Below are 21,014 nucleotides of genomic sequence, written 5' to 3'. Positions count from 1 at the left end.
AATGCACTCCCTAAAAACCCTCACTAAAAGCCCCCATTCTTGCATCCATATGTGTTTCCCCATAAAATTACCTCAGCATAACCGACAGGGGCATCTGGAAGCAGAGCACCTTGTTAAATCATTGATTACTCAACTTACACAACTTTTGCCTTCATTTATGTGGTTCCCTTCATAACATTTTCCCAGATCTGAATATGCAGGGCTCCTTCACCTGTGCTTTTGTTACCTACTCTTGCATTTGTCCAAATCTGACATGAATTTCATTCACTTCAAGCAGACTGTCAGGGTTTGAGTCAAATTCTTTACACATGGCTTATCAGGTATTTTCTCTCATTTTCTGGACAATGAAATATTCTGCCAAATATAGCGTAAGTAAAAGACTAATGAGACTAATAAGAAAATGGGTTCAGCTTTGAACCGTTTCTAAAAACATACAATAAAGGCTGAGGTCAGCCTGGACTTTGTACTGATTTAACTACTTCAGATTTATTTGACACCAATAACATTAAGTTGATGCAATGCTCTGGCCTGAAACTATTTGCTAAAATGCTACTAGCAATATAATTTATTCTCCTGTGTGAATAAAATTCATGGACAATCAGGATTTTACAGCAATATAACTGCATTAGTACACTACTGCTGCTTTGTTTATCTTATATTAATTTTAAACCAACAGTGATAAAATACAATTCAGTGTTTACAAGTTTGACACCCATTAAACTGCCTTTTCCTCCTCACTTTCTCTTCCTCTTATATTTTTGCCCAACTTGCTTTATTGTTGTGTAACTGTCTGAACAAAGTATGTATTTAGCAAATTTTTTTTGTCCTTTCGACTTGATATGATTCTCCTTGTTCAGAATGAAGGACTGGCAAAAGAGATTAGTGAAAATGTGTTCCACTTACCTAGAAAAATCTTTTTTGGGAAACTGTTCTGCTCTACTTGCTAAACTTGTTTATATTTTTTGATTGCCCCAGTAATAATGTGTTTTGTGTTGAGAACAGAAGGTAGTTTTCCCCCAAAAGTGCTCAGAGACATTTTCTCCAGCCAGAATCCCCACTCCCATCACCTGCATCAGGTGTAGGTGAACCCTCATGGGACTCAGGTGATACTCCCCTCCCTTTTCTTGGCAGTGGCTTCTCCCTACACTGCCAGCCTGCCACCAAGCATCGTGTCTGTTTGGCAGCCACCCCTGCAACCTCCGGAAGCTCCCTGGCTCCATTTTGTCATTCCAGCTGGGCACTGAGGCACTGTCCCTGCCAGAGTGTTAGCAGTGCTTGTGCTGGTGTGTGATTATGCTGCTGGATACAGAAGGCTGTTTCTGTCCATTCCTGGCTAAGGTGTCTTTGCTTTTGCTTCGGATGGGGCTGTAGCTGGCACAGTCCGAAGTGGTCCTACGGTTACTCTACGTCTAGAGAACTTCACTTATGTTCTGAGGACAAAACACACAGTGGCATTAATGCTCTTTGACTTTATCTGTTGGCAAGTTCCCTACCCACTTCTCACTCTTTGATTTGGCAAGCAATGATCAATAAACTTCCTAGGAAGTCTCCTCTTTAGAGGCAGTAGGTTTCTGCAGCATCAGTGCAGGAACAACTCCTTCTTGAAACCACTAGACCACTCCAATATCTAAGGGTACTCTACAAGGTACAACAGTACCAGAAAACTATTGTGAAGTTTGTATCTTAACAAAGTCTCTTTCTTTTGCCTGTTTCTTAATTTGATCTATGACCTTGCCCACTGAGCTTCAGATGAAGTCAAAGAATCACAGGATTTTTTGTGATTGGGATTGGAAGGGACCTCTGGGGGTCATTTGTCAAATGCCCCTGCTACAGCAGGGACACCCAGAGCTGCACACCTGGGACTGTGCCCAGATGGCTTTTGAATATCTCCAAGGATGGAGACAACCACTGGGAAACCTGTGAGTGCTCAGTCACCTACACAGTGAAAAGGTGCTTTGATGTTCAGAGAGAACCTCTCATGTTTCAGCTTATGCTCATTGCCTCCAGCCCTGTTACTGGGCATCACTGAGCAGAGCCTGGCTCTGTCCTCTTTGCACCCTCCCTGCAGGTATCTATTTACACTGATGGGATCCCCTTGAGCTGAACAGTCCCAGCTCTCTAAGCCTCTCCTCAGAGGAGAGATATTCCAGTTCCTTCAAATTTTTGGAGACCATTCCTGAGGTCTCTCCAGTATGTCTGTGGCTCTTGAGTACTGATACCTCTGGCATTCTCCACATGATTTGCAAAGTTTAGAAGTCCTCTCTACTCTTTGTCAGACATCTTTGAGCATATAAAAACTGTCTACTTATTTTTAAAATTAATGTTAAGGTCCACTTAAAAATAAAATTACTAGTACTCAGCACTCCATTTTATTTGTTAATATTGTTGTTTTTAAAATTCTCATGTCCTTTCATGCTCTCAGCATCACCTTTTCCAATACAATTCTCATTTCCAACTGAGTGATTTGATCTTTGCTTTAAGATAATTTTTCATCTGTTGCTTATTTGGCTTTATTTCTTCTTGACCAGGTTTCACAGCTTCAGATTCTGTGTTGGCAGTTTCTTGGCCGGTTTTCCTTTCCTACTGACCAGATATAATCTCTGCCAGTATGGATGCTAAGTCCTCTATTGCTGGCCAAGCAAGAATCAATCATGCTGGATCTTACTAATATAAATTTACACTTAATAGAAATGTAATCCTCTTGGGAATTAACATCTGCCCTAACATAAACTTTGCCACATTTTATGAATGCTTATGAATATTCATTAATTATTCCAGCCCACTTACATGAATGTTTGTAAATAGACAGCTATTAGGACAATTAAAATAGCAAGATGAGTAGCAAAATGGCTTCAGTCTAAGAGCTGTATAAATATATATATATATATTGAAGAATACTGCCTCTGCCTGTGTTTCTCAGGACAGGCCGTTGTTCGGCTCCATACGCATGTGGACCTACTTTCCAGCTATTCTTGTTTCACATCTATATTGCAGCATCACTGCAGAGCCACAGGCAGGATGAACCCCATTGTCCTCCAGACCATTCAAGCTTAGCACAAATGCACGATCTAGCGATGAGAGCTTTCACACAGCCAATTCTGCGTGCCCAGAAGTTCAGCTCAGCTTTTTCATCCTGAACAATGGGGAAGCAAGGGGGATAGCCTAATATTTTATCCTCTGTTTTGCCTACGTAGTCTTTGTCCACCAGTGTTTTGTGGCATTAAAGGTGAACCTCTTTCATGCAATAGCTATCAAAAACCCTTCCTCCTCTAGACAAGGCAATGATGAGTTAGAGTCACTGTTTGCTGTTATCCTGATCTACTTTTCAAACGAAGGTCCTTTTTCTATCATCTATACAACTTGTTCTGCTCTTTCTGTGTCTTCCCACACCACGGCACACAATCTCTAGGTTAAATAGAGGACAAAATTCTGAAAATTTGTTTTTCTGCTGTCCTGTCTCCTAGGCATCCCCTCCTCCCTTCAAGCTTTACTTGTACTTTTTCACTGCTCGTAGTCAAACAAGTTATTGAAATGTTTTTGTTTGTTTTTTGGTATTTCCCTCCCTCACCTTCAGTTGATGTTTGTAAAGCATTTAACACTACACCAGGCGGGTTAATTTACTGCACTGGTAAAACAGGCTATTTGGAGTGTCTTGCAACACTGACATGTTTTCAGCTTGAAAATCAGATGTCTCCATCCCAAAGGAAAGAATTCTTGCCAAAGCTTTGTTTATATCGATGCCAGGTGCAATCTGGCCCAACAGTGGTAATGACATATGAACACTAAACAGTTTGTAAAAAACATACTTCAAAATGAAATCTGAATCCTGTCTATAAAGACCCAGGTAAAGGTCTTACTAGGAATTTGCCTGGTGTAGAAAAGTATTTCTTTGTAGAAACATTAATTTGGCTTCTGGACTCCCTTTAGTGTTATTAGCGGCCTCTGATTTCAGTTTTTTCATTACAGTTTGTTTTTCTTTTGCTTCTAGTAGAGCTTTCAAAGCCAAAGGTTTATTGTGTAAAAATATTTTAACAAAAATTACTGTAATTACTGTATTTAGTATTTTATTTTGTACATGGCTTTTGCATGTACGATTAGCAAAACAAACCTTTTCTTTTTTTGCTTCACAGAGAGCAACCCTGACCTAGTGAAAATTAGAAATACTGCAATGCAAAGCTTACTGCAGCACCTCTTGAAAGGGAATTGCCAGAATTTAATTGCATCTTCCTCTTCTTAAACAAGTTCAAAATAGGCTTTCATACCTAGAGGCGATTTTTTGGTTACTGGTGAGTTAAACCTGTGTAAGAGTCCTGACCCTTAGATGAAGTAACTCCCTGCCCGTAGTGTGAAAGCATCAGAAACCCCGGTAGGCTGCAAATTGCATATGTTTGTCTGATCTCTGTGATGGCCACATCCTTTGCAAACTTACAGTCGGATAAAACTGTGGAAAGCAGAGGTGGGTAGACACACTGAAACGTTTTTAAAATGTGCCCAGATTTTGTTTGCAAATCTGTATTGAATTGACACACCCACTAAATCAGCGGCCATTTAAATGAAGAACTGGCCCTAAAAAAATCAATGACATTTATGCAGATTCTTCTCTCTTCAGAGGGTCAGCGTTAAAACCAAATGCTCATTGCTGCTGTGAGTATGTGTGCTGCTGTAAGGAAGGTGCCCTGTGTGATCTACATATCCTATAGGCATAGAGCAAATCACTTCCTCAAAGAGTAAACCAAACAAAAGCCAGAGAACAACAGCAATAAGAGACTATTTGACAAAAAGCTATTCATGTGCAGAACCCATTACCTCACCACATACCTAAGCTTGAGCCAATGGCTTCGGGTTTTGTCTTAAGAAGAAGCTGAGGGAAATATTCAGGATGCTTTTCCTATGTGTTCAAAGTAAAATCAGGAGATCAGTATGCCTTTAAAATGAGAGATAAGCCTCTTAATACTTTAACTCAAACTTCACAAATCATGATTTTTGAATCAGTGCCTCAGCAGAAAAGGAAAGACTCAGATTTGCAGATGGCAAGTTGCTTGTTGCAATCTGAAAGGGTCTATATTATAATGGCAAAAAATATGACTATATACACTTTCTTCCTCTGTCCATCTGCCACTGTTATAGTCTAGTGTGGGGGTGATTTTATTTAAATTTGGACTGTTTGCAGGCTGATTTATCATTTCTGCAATCATTAGGTTTGTCAAAAAAAAGAGTAAATAGATTTTTTTTTAAAAAAACCCAACTGCTGCCTTGGTGCTGTGTGACTTAAATGGTGAAATCATTGCTATAGACTGCCACAGAAGAAATCTGCATACATCTGCTGCTGATATGCATGGTATCTCATCCAGTGACTGTGTATGTACATATATACATGGAGGGAATCTTTGGGAATCTTCTCAATTTTTGCAATTACTTTCTGAAATGAAAGATGCAGAATCTTCTGGTAGTAATGACCAAGAATAACGGAAGAGAAATACATTAATAATAGAAAATGAGTAATGAAAATAGATATTTAATTTATTAAAATTTAAAGGTCATAGGAAGAGTCATCTTGTTTTACTCACTTATTATTCTCCTTCATCCAGGGAAATTACACAGTAGCTGCCCTGCAAGCTAGTTTTCCCTGCACTCATAAGAAAAAAAGTCAATGGACAGAGGTATGTATTTATCAAGACACAGAGACATTGAAAAGATCAGATCATTCACCTTTCCCCTGGCTCAAGACTTACCACTAAGAGGACATACAGATGGATTTTTGTTTTCTTGTTTTTCAGAGGCTGTGGATTTGCCTAAAAAAAAACCTCTGTGCTTTTTGACATCAGACCCTCATCATTGCAGGGACCACTTGGTGGATCTGCCTCCTGGAATGGTGGTCCTCATGGACAAATCCCCCAGCCCAGACTGGTCTCCTGTGCTTTCCTCATGCCCTTGGCTCCCAGTGGCACTGGTGCACAAAGGTGGTGTACCTAGGGCTCTGCAGAGTCACCCCCCAGCATTCCTGCTCCCCTGAAGGCAAACTGGTGACTGCAGGGAACAGAAATAACTGTCTAAAGCTGCCAGCTCTGCCAGGCTGATGGCAAAGGAATTGCATCAAATAAGGGAAATTGACTCCTTCATATGTTATATTTTAAAAATGGCCTGTGATGTTACAGGGTAAGTTGTTTTAGGGCTTGCAGGTCATTAGGTCAGGAGATGTGAAAAAATAATATCTGAAGACAGACTTTTAAAGAATTCCCTTTAAATAGCTTATTCTGTGAGAATGAAAAAACATCTATCTAAAATTATTGCAGAACACTGATTCCCATCTCTTTTGCACTGCAGAAGTGTCAGTGTCTAAGATGGAAACTCCAGTCCACTGGGACAGTAAACGTTTTGGATCTGTGTTTTTTTGCAAGAAGGAAGAAAACAAAGCAGCTGCCTACAAGGTTTCATCTTGCTCTGAGTCCCACGGGAACTCCACCAGAGAAGAAGGGAGACCAGTTTGGCCCATTGCTTGGCAGCACCTTGCAAAGTATACATGGAGGTATCAGTCATCTGCTCGGTCTAAATACTAATGAAATTTAGCCACCTTTTGGATGGCCCACCTTCTATATTTTTTTACTTTCTTTCTTCTTTTTCCTTTTAAATTTAAAAGGGACTTTGATTTTGTTAGAGTTTACATTCAATATTTATCCTCTATTAAGATGGTATTGATATAACTTGGCATGCATATTGTTCTAAAGTCATTGAAAACAGTGGTAAAGAGCACGGAAGAACATTGTTTGCCATGGATCTGAAAATTTATAAACATTAATATATTTGTTTAATATAAGAAAATGAATAGGCAGGACATGTTTTGTTGCACAGTCCTGAAATTTGGCTCTTTGTCTAAAGCCAATGTAAAAAATAAATGGATTTTAAGCTATGTAAAGTTTAAACTATCCAGCATCTTTGTCACTTATTCCATGTCAAGTGGGTATAGAATGTAGTGATTGCAATAAGGAGGTTTTTCACATCCATTTCTACCAGGAGTAACCCAAGACGCAGAGGGGGGTGAAGAACAAGGGTCATATTTATAATCTGGAATGCTGCAAAATGTATCTCTTCAAGTTTTCAGCTGAACTGAGATATTTATCTTAACAAGATCTAATTAGACCTAATTTCCATAGCATATCAATTATTTTCCTCATTAGAGTAGCTAATGCCATGTTCAGATATCATGGCAATCAAGCTTGCGATTTCTGGAAAAACTGGTTAGAAGGCTTAGTATTAAGTGTGTTTCCAACTGTGAAATTTATCCTTCTGAGCAATGCCTCCCAGTTTACTCACTTTGTTCCAGGATTCTCTGCAGCATATGGCCACTGGAACCCATTAAATAACACAAAGTAAGACAGGCAGCGATGAGTCAAAAATAGCTGCACTAGTGAATCGCCTTTCAAAATTCTGTCTCTAACAAGAAAAATAATGAAGAATAAGACATGCAATTAGAAGAAATTAAGGTCAATTTTCAAGCCGGGTTGCCTACATGGTGGTTTCGAAATCCACGTTAGGCACCTCAAATAAAAGCAGTCTGATTGAACACCTGCAGCTCTTGGCAATGCACTCGTGTATATAAGGCAGCCAGGCAATTCTTGCACTCAGAGTCTCTACCTCTTGATTTTATTTTCCCCAGTTCCTAAATGCCCTAAAACTCTGGGTTCTAATCACGAGGTTTAACATGTTTCTTTTTCTTCCAAAGGAAGATGCCCAGTGCTTCCAGTGCAGGGCCATATGTGTGCCATATACTTGTTGGACAAGTCCCATCCGCTCAGCATGAGAGTGAAGGCACTTTTTTCATTACAGGAGCTTGTCGCATTATATTTGGCCAAATGCGTTGTCACAATATACTTGGATTCCTTGAATCCAGCCTGAGTCATCTACAAGTTTGGTGTCTGCTCTAAGGGTTTTTCTAGAGGTTTTGTTACAGAGGCCACATATCTGCAAGAGGTCCAGTATATCTGCAAGGAGATTTATCTTCTAGAGTGGCTGCCTGAGGCATTGCGATTATTTGTTCTTTGGAGGCACCCAGCTCCCTCAGCTGAATCCGCTTCTTCCTAGAGAGCTACAAGAGTCAAGCTGAATCTCACTTCAGTGTCTTCAGGGCTGGTGTCTCCTATCCCAGATGAGACATACAGCATTTTGCTAATATGAAAGGCAGAGGTAGAGACCTCTGCTGCTATAAGAATATTCCACTAGCAGTGGATCTGAGCTGAATGTATAGCTGTAGTGACATGCTGCATGACTGAGAGAAGCTTCCATTCACAGCTACACCCTAACCAAACATTTATTTATTTCCTCTCATCTAAAATACATCTAGTGCTCTGAGTGGGTGCACCTTGAATGAGGCATAGGAAACATGCAAGTTCCTGAATAAATGGAATTCTTTACTTCATGCATTTTCATAGAATCACAGAATGGTTTTGAAGATTTGTAGTTATTATTATTTGGTTAAGTTTGCATCCAACTCCCTTCATTTGCAAATAAAAAGATGCTTCATCTGGCTGTCCAAATAATATATTCAAACAAAGTATACCAGAAAACAAAAAACTGTGCTCTTCTGACCTGTGCTATGAACAACAAAAAGTTACCTAAAAGTCCAGAGAAGATGCATGCTGTGTTTGTCCCCTTATACCTAAGCACGTCTATGTATTTAATGGGCATATTCAGGTATTGTGCAGATAGGAATCCAGCCACATTTCTCCTAATTGATTTGAAATTATATGGACAGTAACGGTGCCAGAAGACAATTTAGTTTGCTCTTTCATACTGAGCTGAAGTTGTTTGGTTTTCTTAAAAGAAATAAAACTGATAATTGTCACTACAGTAAGTAAATATGTCTGAATGCATGCAGAAAGCAGATCTATTGGGTAAGAAGGTTACAGAATCTCATTTTGTGGTCCATCTGCTCCCTCTTTGCTTCCCAAGCCAACAGACACTAATCTAGGATGAAGAAACTGACAGGACATGGGGGAGGAGTAGACGGTCATGATTCCTACACGTTTCAGCTTTTTGATATATGTGCTCATGCCATTGTGATATAATAGAAGGAAAATAACGCAGTGGAGTCAGGAGGACAATTCCAACAATTATGCATTGCAGCAGTATTTTACTGCTCAAGATTTTCTCACATATTCAGAGCAATTTACATATTTTACCACTGAGATCTGAACACTCAAAATTAATGTTCAAGGGGGAAAGAGGCATTTTTGGAAAAGATTGTTAAACAGATAATAAGCTGAAATAAACAGTAAAATAATCAGATTGAGTTAAGGAAAGTGTCCAGGGTACTCCTGCTGGAATTTTTTCCCTAATTTGCGTCTATGTTGATGGTCTTGGAGAAAATGTGAACATCATCCTAGTAAAAATTTCTAGTGGCTGTAACACGAAATAAAATCAAAGGAGGTTCAAGAGGATGAGAATTAAATAAAGAAGAGATAAGGATAAAAACAAAATTCAAAGCCACAGACCATGAGTGAGAAAGACAAAGCCGAAGTGGCAGTGTGGCTAATGAGGGATGAGAGTGAGAGAGGGATGTGATGTATGACTGTGCAGTAATCAAAAAAAGGGCCAATGGAGCTGTATCATGTCATCTCCATCTCTGCACAGCTCAGCAACAACAGCACTGCCAATTTTTACTCCTAATTCTGGTCACTTTGTCATCAGAAAGACCATAATGAATAGAAATAAGTTTCTACAGAAACAAAAAGGAGCAAAGTAAAAAAAATGAGATTAAAAGAGATATATAAGTATAGTTTCATTTAACTATAATCAACATGCAAGGCATGTACAAGTAATTTAAGTGTTTGAATGCTTCACTAAAAGTGGTAAGTTCTCGAACATAATAAAAGAGAAGCATCACTAGCATTTTAGATAAGTACTATGAAGAAGTTACAAAAACCAAAGCTGTTGTCAGCGGGGAAGTATGCCTAATGATTAAAGCACCTAATCCAAGATTTAAAAATAATTTCAACCACATGATGTGAAGCGCTGATGCAACATAAGGTCCCTCTGCCAGGTGAAGGCTGTTCAAAATTTCTAAAAGAGTAACTTTGGCCCAGATCAGAGGCTGTGGATGTGCACAGAAATGACTGGACTTTCCTCAACTAGCCATGGATTTCTCATAGATTCCTTCTTATTCCCCTTCCATTCCCACCCTTCCAAAGCCACCTGGCTGTCCCTTGGATGTGGTTACCCTCCCTTATGTGCAGGGCCATGATGATTCATGAGCAGAGCGGCTTAACTGTGATGCATGAGCCAAAATGCTCATTCATCAGCCTAGAATAGCGTGGGTCGAGAATAGCATGGGTCCAAGTCACACCCTCTGATCTGTGTGATGCCTTCAAATGGTCAGAGTCATCACCAAAAAGTCAGTTGAAGCTCTATCTCCTCACTCTCTTGTATTTTGGAAGCTAGTCTTGATGCATTCATCTTTCAGAGAGGCTGTCAAAAATTCTCTGTTGGAGCAGACACAGGCCCTGACACAGGGCCTAAACTTTCCATGGCCTACAGACTTTCTCCTTACAGGCTTGCTCTCATTAGGATTAACAGCTATGAATTACATGATATTGATTTTGTGAGAGCCAGGAATTTTACACAGCAAAGCCTATACATAATTACAGATCTTCCTCTGAACTTCATCTAATGCATCAGAATTTATAAAAATCAAACTTGCGCTTGAGATAACTCCCAGCACAGCAAGCTTTTCCAGACAAACCTGCCCAGAACTCTTCTCTTATGGTTTAATTTACTGTGGGCACAGTATGTAATTATGGAATAAGGATATGCTTGGCATGAGCCAAGATGTGCATTCATCAGCCTAGAGGAGCACAGGTCCAAGTCACATCCTCTGGTCTGTGTGATACTTCAAATGGTCAGAGTCATCACGAAAAAGTCAGTCTTTCTCCTTACCATCTTGTATTTTGGAAGCAGGTCTTGATGCATTCATCTTTCAGAGAGGCTGTCAAAAATTCTTTGTTCCCATGAGCAAGAAGAAAATAACTTTCTCCTTCTATCTACACTGGACCAGAGACCCTTGGAACAAGTGGCAGGCCCTTTGTGATCAATAGTCCTTGACTGGATTGTTTCATTAATATACTCTTGCTTTTTGACTGATGTTCATTTCCAAACTATCAAAAGGGAAATGAGTCTAACTCATTTCATTCATTGTGTGAAACAGAGCTGCTTTTTGATTTGCTTGGAACGTGCCACTTGGTAATTTTTCTTGTTTGAAGCATCTTGGCATCCGCAGCCAAAGGCAGACAACTCAAGGACACAGCTGGTCCTACAGGCTCTAGAGAAACCCTGGGAACAAAACCAGGGCTGCAGAGTTGAGAGAAGACTCCACAGAGTGAACGTGCAAAATCAGACTTGGCAGAGAAAGCCACCATGACTGTGGAGCACAGCCAGGCTTCAGTGACTGCCTCAGTGGAACACGTAAGGGCCTTTGTCCAGAACATGACTAGCAGAGGTCAGCTAATGAATAATACAGTAACAACACTTTCTCCTCATCTAAATCCCACGTCCAGCCTTTAGATCCCATCTCTTGATGCATCTGGAAAGCCAATGCAAGCAAAGACTACTTTGACAACCCACGTGTCTATTATCTGAGGGAAGAAGGGGACAACAGCTCTGCTGGCTTTCATTTTGCAGTCACGAATGTTTGGTAGTGTAGTAGAGAAAGCTATGCAATCACCACCTTCCAGGTGGCCATGGCAGTGGTTTTGTTCCCTCTTTGCAAGGGAGTTCATCAGCTATGAATGTGGTCCTTTCAATCCTGCAGCTCTTGCACTGCTACTAAGTCCTTACTTTAGCTTGCTGTACCGCCTGTCTCTCCCTCTCCTGCAGGACAGACTGGAGTGCTCTGTAATTCCAGATCCACCTGCAGTCTGGCTCTCCCCGGGCATGGTCTGGATGGCACAGGAGATGGTACTGGCGGATGGAGATTCCGAGAACATCTCTGATCCCCTTTAGGGGGTCTTTGTTTTCTCCCAGCACATGCTTCTGTATTGTGTGAGCTGCTGAAAATCAAAGAGTGTCCTGGAAATGGCACGGTTTCTGTGGCAGGTTATCTGATGTGGTGGCCATTGCCCTACACTGCAATGGGTTGGAAAAGCCAAATGCAACAGGGCAGGGGATGCTGTGCACCAGACCTATGTCCAACACTGGCAAAAAGAAGGGAGCCAGGCCAGCCAAAATTACATAGGTGAGCAGGCTGAAGGAGCTAAGTAATTCATCCCAAGCAAGCATACCTAGATAGAACTGCTGCCAACCATACATGTAAGAGAAATCACTTGTTGTTGTAAAACTCACCCTGAACACCGTTATAAACAGAATTAATATGAAAATATGGATGTTTGGAGGAACAAATTAAAAACAACGACAATTTTGATAGGTTATAAAACATGCAATTAATTTTTTCTGCAGACAAATCAAAACACAGAATTTGCAAAGGGGAAACCAATTCACCCTGTATGCATTAGGTCCAATATATTTAGCAAAAGCCGAATTTAAGAGATTTAAAGGAATCTTTGCACAAGTGTTGAATAAGAATCCAGCCCCCTTGATTGCAGATCATGCAGGAACTAGTGCTGTCCTCTGTCTGGCAGCAGACTCCCACCCTTCCCACCAAAATAACATTTGCTTACTAATGTCTCTTTCTCTGAAAGGTGTAAATGGGCTCTTGTTTGAGCTCATCACAGATTCAGCTATATTCCTTTATCTCCAGTAATCTGGAGATTTTTTTCCCTGCAGATAGTTTCTGTGTTCCATTCGCTGCTATTTGCTAGAGAAAGACTCTTGGGCTTTTTGCCCTTTGTATTTCCTCTCTTCTTTCATGTGGAGAAGACTGCCAACGTGGGATTTGCAAACTGCTGCCAATATGGGATTTGTGCTGCTGCGGCTGCCAATCTTTAATTTAGCATATGTATAAAGCTAATTTTTGGACACGATGCTAGTGCCTGGCATCTCTGCAGGAGTCAGCCAGGTTGTAATGTTTGTATTGTACTGCACTATAAAAAACAATAAAAAGAAAATATAAAGGAAAAATCCTTTTATCTCTAGCTTTATAGCTACAGATATGGTCTAAATACTTGTATTCTCCCTCTGCATCTAAAATCCGCTTCCTCCTTTCTGTGCAGTAGCCCTTTCTTTTAGATTTGCAGTTTGTGTTGCCTGTAGTAGGAGCCAATGATAGGCTCCTGCTCCCTACTGAGAATATCTTCATATTAAAATGTATAAATTCAACTCTTTAGAGGGAGAAAAAAAGACTAGTTTCCCTTTAATTATATTTAAAATACACAGTCACACACATGAAGAAATATTTTCTCTTCTAAAAAAATATTTTAATACAGAGAATCACAGAAAAAAAAATTAATCACTCAGGAAGCATCTTTCTTATGGAAAACATAAGCTTGAATACCCTTCCTTGGCAAGGACATCTACGGTTTGGGAGGATGTTCCTGCAGTGAATTCTCTAAAATACGGCAGTGCCATTCTGGCCACTCAGTGGGAGTGTGAGTGAGCCGAATTCCAGCTCCAGAAGCCCCCGTTTGGATGACCCCATGCAGCTCCAGGGAGCTCCTTGGTTAGGCCTGGAAGCAGGCAAAGGGAAAAGCTTCTGGGGAAGCCATGACTGCAGGATGGGCTGAGGGAAGCAGCTTTATGCTGCCCCATGATGGTGGCTATAGCAGGACAAAGGCTGTAATAGAACCACACTTCCCAGTGGTTCTCAATGTATTTATAGGAAGAGATGGAGTCATAGGAAGAGCCTTCAGTGACAGTTCACAGTTCTTCCTTATGGAGAGGATCTCCTAAATCTTTACCTAAACTTATTCCAGTCCTTGTACTTGAAGGATGGGTATTCAACAGAAGATGTGTGGCATGAAGGAAATGCCAGTGAACGGGCTGTGGTTTGGAAAAGCCTGGCAGACCACATGGGTGACAAACTGAGCTAGTGACTTAAAGTAGGACCCACTGACTGTATATAGTCTGAGCATCTTTCCCCATATGCAGGGGAAAAGATCACCAGACAAACACAGAGAAATATGAGGATTTTGTAAATTTGCTTTTTACAAATATTTAGTATACCCGTGGGCTATTTTGATTTTTTCTTTTGTTATCAACATAGATTTTTGCTGTTTCTTTCCCCATTATAGATATCAGATGAAGGAAAAGGAAATTGCTCTATCCTGGCATCACTTTTTCATTTTAATTATTGTGATTTAAATTACCCCATCTACGGAAGTCCACAATATAGTGTTGACTACCCAGTAATAGAAGGTAGTTTTTCCGCACGGCTAGACTGGTATTTTCTGAGAGGGAGATCTGCTAGCTTGCCTACTTTCACAGCAGCAGTGCCATGGGCCGTAATGAGACAGGATTATTGTTGCAACTGCTCTTGAAGGCCTCTCTCCCCAGGCAGCCAAAGAATGACTGAGCCACGCAGGTGATGCATTCGCTGTAATGAGACGGACAAAACCCTGAAATCCACATCCCGAACAATCCCCCACATACTCACGCCTCTGGAGGAGGGTATGGGGGAGTGAGAACAAAACCACTGATGCCAGGGAAAAAAAACCCAACCAAAACTGTTTATTTTAAATAAATAAATAAGGGGGGTGGGCAGTGTTTTCTAAGACCAATATGCCCTGCACAGTCATGCAGAAAAACCGGAGTTTGATTTCTAATCGCAGCCTCTCGTTCCCCTGGCTGGCAGGAAGCACACATGGGGTGGAAGGAGGTGCCGTGCATCACTCAGCAGCAGCCCCTCTGGCTGCCTAATGAAAGGGGTTGACAGGCTCTTGTGGGAGACCCATCCAGTCCGCCTTGGCTGGAAGGATGATGGCCTTGGCACAGAGCACTGCACCACGGGAGGGGATTTTTTCCCGGCTTTATAAACTACATCCTTGAGGCCCTGTGTCTCTGCCAACTTCTCCTGCCCAGCGCAGGACTGTCTAGGACTCCCTCTGGGGCTCATCCGCCGGCTGGAGAAGCTGTTATTGAGAAACACAGGATACCCTCTCGCAGAGTGCGCTGAGCTGGACCACCCTCGCTGAGCTTCCCGCACCTGCTGGCAGGGAGACCGAGCATTGGGACTGGGAACAGCCACAAGAACAGTACCATTAATAGAAGCAGAAATGTAGAGCAATTATTTATCTTGTGCTAGGAGTGTGAGAGGTGGCAACTGTGCAGAGCCCTCTGTAAGTTAGAAATCTGGTCTATTCCCAGAGCACTGGTGCATCAAGGAAACCCTACTGACAGGCACCTCAGAAATACGGAAAGGATTAGCATTCTAAATGCTAGGATGGTGTCACCAATGTTGTGCTCACATTAGCAGCCATGGTCTGACTCCCCCACCCTCTTCTGCCATGGGGGCAGCAGAAGGAAATGCTGTTATATTTTCAGAGTTAAGCACTGCCACTGAAAGATATGAGACAAATATTATTTTACAGCTCTCCATGAAGCTTCAGGATTATAACACAAAAATTAACTTCCAATCTGTCGCGGAGAAAGGAGGGGAATTTTTGCATTTTTGCCTTGCTTTGCAAGCTCCTGCACTGGGCAGCAGCCTGTGAGCACCGATGACTGCTCTGAGGAGCTGTTCCTTGTGACTAAGGTCTCATTTCCACCATGAGTACCTGCTGTGGTTTGGATCCGTCATTTCGTTTCACAGCACACAAGGCTGCCCTCTGCTATGTGCCAGTTGCATCTGAAGCAAAGCAAGCAGTTAAGGATACTTCAGGCCCATCTACCAGAATAAAACCTACCATAGGTTTTTTCACTTGTGTCTGGCCCTTCTCTTCTGATTAAATATAATCTGATAAATTTATTAGGCTTGTCTGGTGCAGGCAGAGCCCAAGCACTCTGTTTTCCCTAACAAGCTCATGCAAGCACTGCTCATCCACAAGACAAAGATTTTATCCCTGGACTGCAAGAACTGGCCACTGTCTGTGTCTGATCAACCACTGGTGACTCTGCTAAACCTGGCAGAAAAAGGGCTGCTACCAAGTGTTGTTTCTGTCAGAGAGTTGCAATCCTTGACAGTGCCAACCAGGAATAAATCTGAACCAAGGGGAAAGTACTTACACTGCATGCTGCACCATGAAACCTACGCAGACACAAAACCCAATCCAACCCAAAAAACAATAAAAGGCTTTTTTGGGAGGTCTTGGTATGACCTCATCATTGACCTGCTGATTCACCATTCAGTTAGGCAAAGGATTCATATGATACTAGGCTTCCTCACTCAAGTGAGAAGGGTACCAAATAAAATGGACTCACTGGTGTGAAACATGAAATTATCCTCTCACATTTCATCTGTCAATTATTTCACATCAGTAGTCAAGGAAAACAGATGTAATGAACAGCTCATCATTCAAAACAATCACCCACTAAACCCAATTCCCTCGCTAAATATATTCAGGGGAAGATCGGCAATGGTTGGATTTATACACAATGTAAATTGAGTTCACTGGCCTGTTTTCCATGTTGGGCCACACCAGCCCAGCTGTACCCCACACCTCTGAGGGTCCAACACGTGACCCCTCACTGCACAATACCATGTCCAAAGCCAACTCTGAATAGAAGTGCAATGCCTTGATGCCACTCACTTGGTAACCTGGGCATCTACCTCTCCCAGCATAACAGTGCTAAAAAACCTAACTGTGTAGGGCAATAAAATAAGGACAATAAAATAGCCAGGATAGGAGAAAAAACACCATTGTGTCCAAGGTAGATCACAATCAACAGTGAAAGTGAGGACACATGAATGTTAAAGCTTCACTTCAAAAAAGACTGATGTTCTCCAAAATAATCCATATTTAAGAGACAGGCAGACATCCCATATCTTTCCATCTATTTTTTTCAAGCCTTTGCTCTTACCTTTGCCATCCTACCCACATCTGACTTCAGGACTACCAAAGCCTGAACATCACTGACTGTATCTCAGAGTAAGAAATACCTTGGCAATTGCACAGATGAGATAAATATCACTGCAGAGTGCTATTTAAAAATGTGCTACTATGACTTAAAGGAGAAGAAAAGAGAGAATTTTTTTATTTCTCATAATATGGTACACACAATCATTACATCCTGAGCTTTTTTACATACAACCTTTTGCTGACGTAAACGCTAGGAATGGATGCTATACAGGCAACAGAGCACTGCTGAAGCACGGGCAGTCACACAAGAGTGACGTTTCCCACCTAATTGCACAAACATGCCAACAAACCGCAGCACCTCGGTGGTCTGGTTCCTCACTGATATTTCAGTTGTTCAGCTGCCGCAGCCGCGGACGCAGTGAATTTTGAATTAAACACTACTGCTCGGTGATGCTGACACTCTCAGTCAAGCATATCTTGATGAAATTAGAGATGCAGAAAATATTTTTTGACAGAGTGCACGAGCAAAACAGCCAGAAGTGCAGCGAGTTCGGTGTGAATGGCTCGTGCAGAGAGAGAGACCGGGGAGATGCTGAAAATTGGACTCTCTGATTTTGGCAGGAAGAGGCGAATTTTATTAGCAATCTATGCCACAAACACAACTTTCCAACTATTAACAGTTTTTAGTTGCCAAAAGAAAAACACCATTTCTAATTGCTTCTCAGCTCTTACATTTAATAATGGAAAAAGAAAAAAGGGGAAGGCAAGCAAACTTACATCTCCATTATGCAAAATATCAGACCAGTGGAGAATACAGCAGCATTCCAGTCTAGCAAAATCCTCACAAATGTAAACACTTTGCAACCTTCTCTCCAAACCATGACAAATTAGCACCCACATAATAAAAATGTGCAGGAAAGTTTTGCAAAGCATCATAGCCTATATAGGAACTGGTAAAATAAGATTGGTTATTCTTGCTATCCCTTGGCATGCAGGGTTGCAAAAGTCTAAGGGCATCTTTTTCCTTGAAGAAACAAGATTTTCCTTTGGGTTTAACAGGATGGAAATTTTAAATTAATGCAAGAGACAGCAGGATTAATTCCATCCTGTAAAGCTCCAAACCCACCTGTTTCACTGTATGTCTTCCTCATCTAAGAAGGGAAATATAGTCTTTCTGGCTCTGCAAGTATCACCATGATCTGTGAGCAGAGAAAATTGTTATGAAACAATACTTTAATTGTCTTTGACTTAGAGGTTTGGATGGGCTAAATGAGATTTTTAAAGCAGCATGTCTAAACTTCATTGAAAAGATCCTCAGCTTTTTAGAAGGTCCTCAAAAGTTCACTAAGACACAGTGAAAATCATTAGCTAGCTCCTTTGTAGAGAAAGTCTGGCAAGCTCAACTGGGCAACACCCTTTAGTCAGAGAAGAGAGACTGGGCCTTGGGGAAGAGCCCAGGTAGACTTGGTTCCCATGGGCAGCTACTTCACCCAGCCAGAAACACACAGCTTGCCACTAATACCAAACCAGCTGGTCTCAACCACAAGGCTGTGTAGCTAATAATTGCAAAGGTGTCTTTATTCAGTGCTCTGATGATACTAGCAGAGGTGCCCACACACATGAGCTTTCCAGTTGCATAAGAAAGCACTGACTAGCCACTCTATGAGGTGAGTGGGGACATTTCCTACCCAGGACATGGACAGCATACGTATTATTAGCTTGCACAAGACAGGGTCTTGAAAATGAAATACAAATTCTCCTACATGTCCTTACTGGAGCCATGGATGCTGGAGGCAAGATAATGGAGAGCTGAGCAGTGCCTGGTGTGCAATGGTTTGGAACCTATGCAGATGACAAAGCTAAAGGAGCAACACCGTGTCAGGGCACAAGCAAGGTAGGAGAGATGTGTTGTCTCTGTGGCTGGGCACAGCCAAGTAAGTACGTGTGACAGCAGAGGCTCACCCTGAGACCTCTTGGGACTGTGGATGTTGCCCATAGCCCTGCAGAATTGCTGTGGGATAGCCTTGGGTCATGGTACTCTCCTCCATCATGAAATACTCCCAGACCAGAGGGGACAGCAGCTCAGGTGACACAGGTGAGCAGGAAGCACCCCATCCTCACAGAAGTCTCTGGTAGGACCCAGCCACAAGGGCAGACCTGATGTTCCCGTGACCATGTCTAGCTCAGCTCCTGTGTGCAATCTGGACCCCCAAAGCGAGCACAGAGGAGCAAGGGGAAAACAAAACCCAATCTTTCCTTCATCCTTCTGTGAGATGACAGAGGGGCCTCTGCATGTGTGTGCTTGCAGCTTGAAGCCAGGCCCTAGGAGATGCAGCAACCATGACAGCCTGAGCACGACGTGCCCCGCCAGGAGCCCGCTGGGCTCTGCACCCACCCCTACTGCTAGCCCCTCGCAGTGCAACAATTTACCCTTGAATAAATTAGCAATAATTGGAAATCCACTTCACTGGACCTTACGCAGCATGACTAATGTGACTCACTTTTAGCTCCGTTCCTTTTGTGTGACTACTCAGCAAAGAGGGTGCATTAGAAAAGAGAAGAACCAGTAAACTTTATGCAATGGAGAAAGAAATTACAGTCTCTGAAGTGTGATATAAAGGTCTAACGGGTGCTTTGGATGCACCAGAAGCAAGTGTGCTGTGGGGCACAATGCTCCTACTGATGGCTTTTTGTCTTTGTATCCTTGTCTTTACCTTTTAGATGGTGCATGTTAATTTTGGTAGCATGGGGACAAGGCTCAGAGAGGTACATCTCTGCAACAAAGGCAATACAAATCTGCAGAACACAAATAATTTTGAAGAAAAACTCCAGACTTGTGTTGTTTACTAGCAGTGTTGCAAGGACTGAGTGGGTTGCGAGCTATCTGAATCTCAGCCTTTGTCTTTGCCTAGATCTCTTATAAGAATGTGATTAAGCAATTTTAACTCCTCATTTATGGAAAAGATTAATATTAAAGATTATTTAGAATGGTTAACACAGAGAAATTACAGTATAAAAATATTACATGCCAGAAAGGTAACTTTTAAAAAGTGAGAGTGCAAACACTGTTAATTCTGGAGTGTCACATACATCCATTTTTTTTCATAACCCTATTCCAGCTCATTGTATCGACCTAATTGCCAGGTTATGTTTTTAAAAAAAAAATAAAATGAGGAGCATTCAGCACATAAATGCCTGTGTAAGCCCTGTAATATAGCACAGCTACAATATTCAAACAATTTGGCAAACTCAGTGCACTCACAGTAACTTGCAAGCTGGTATATGAAGTAAGCACCGTGAATTACAATACAGAATTTGCGACATAATCAGTGTGGGTTTATTAATGTTATATGCAAATGCCATGTTTAAATATTTATCTTTTGGTACCTGCCAACAGGTATTTTCTCCTTCTAGGGGGAGTACTTTTCTCTTGATTTATGCACATAATTCCTACTACGTGGAGCCCAGATATGCATGCAGAAGGAGAGAGAAATGCATCCCTGTAGCTATAATTTTTTCTAAGACATTAGTGAGACAAGTGTTTCACAATTGCTGTGCAGGATCCTTAAGCAGAAATTGTGGTGCATGAAACAATCCCAATTTCCAAGGAAAAAATTATACCCTTTCATTCTCATAGCAGCATGTAACTAAGGTTTAGATGAGTGAACAGATGCATGCAAAAATCAGCCATGAGAATGGAAAACATTCATTTTCACAATCTGCTAAATCTGCTAGGTATGCATGAAACAAAGCCAAAGAGATCTCCAGCAGAACGCAATGTCACAGTCTTGGCACAACGGGGAACTTTCTCAGATGCTGCTTGTGCCAGCACTGGCACTTTTACTGTACAGCTGTGTTTAGAGATCACTGAAATACACTGGAATCTCAAAGAGTTAATGATATAACTGCTATTCAAATATAATCTCTCCACTTCCCACCTTTTCAGGAAATTAGATGTGATTTTTTTTTTCTTATTGTTGCAGCTACTGCTTTACATGAAGTAACAAGTTCAATAGTGAGATTTTCCATGTGTATTTCCCTCTGCAACAATACAAGTCCCTTATCAAACCCTTCTAATGAAAATCTGGTTTTGTCTTCACAGCACTTACATGAGCC

The 21,014-nt window shown here is 41.5% G+C and overlaps 2 protein-coding genes across 18 annotated transcripts in view; one reads left to right on the top strand and one right to left on the bottom strand.

Annotated features, from left to right (window-relative positions):
* Window positions 1-21,014, bottom strand: part of CLYBL (citramalyl-CoA lyase) — a 187,906-nt gene that overhangs the window by 60,737 nt on the left and 106,155 nt on the right. The window lies entirely within an intron of this gene.
* Window positions 1-21,014, top strand: part of LOC148224866 (uncharacterized) — a 139,044-nt gene that overhangs the window by 63,094 nt on the left and 54,936 nt on the right. For 5 of the 11 annotated variants that reach the window (XM_088159861.1, XM_088159862.1, XM_088159865.1 and 2 more), the window contains 4 exons: window positions 4,131-4,286; window positions 5,589-5,660; window positions 5,778-5,960; window positions 6,325-6,526. In XM_088159861.1, coding sequence (XP_088015987.1) covers window positions 5,651-5,660; window positions 5,778-5,960; window positions 6,325-6,526 — 395 coding nt within the window. In that variant the 5' untranslated portion in view covers window positions 4,131-4,286; window positions 5,589-5,650. Of the gene's footprint in view, window positions 1-14; window positions 4,287-5,588; window positions 5,661-5,777; window positions 6,157-6,324; window positions 6,527-11,865; window positions 13,056-21,014 lie in introns of those variants that run through there. The other 6 variants (XM_088159860.1, XM_088159866.1, XM_088159868.1 and 3 more) reach the window with 5 other exon arrangements.

Source organism: Sturnus vulgaris, chromosome 2 (assembly GCF_052056855.1).
Source record: "Sturnus vulgaris isolate bStuVul1 chromosome 2, bStuVul1.hap1, whole genome shotgun sequence".
NCBI lineage: Eukaryota > Metazoa > Chordata > Aves > Passeriformes > Sturnidae > Sturnus > Sturnus vulgaris.
Note: the sequence above shows the minus strand (reverse complement) of the source record. Positions and strands in the feature narration are given on the sequence as shown.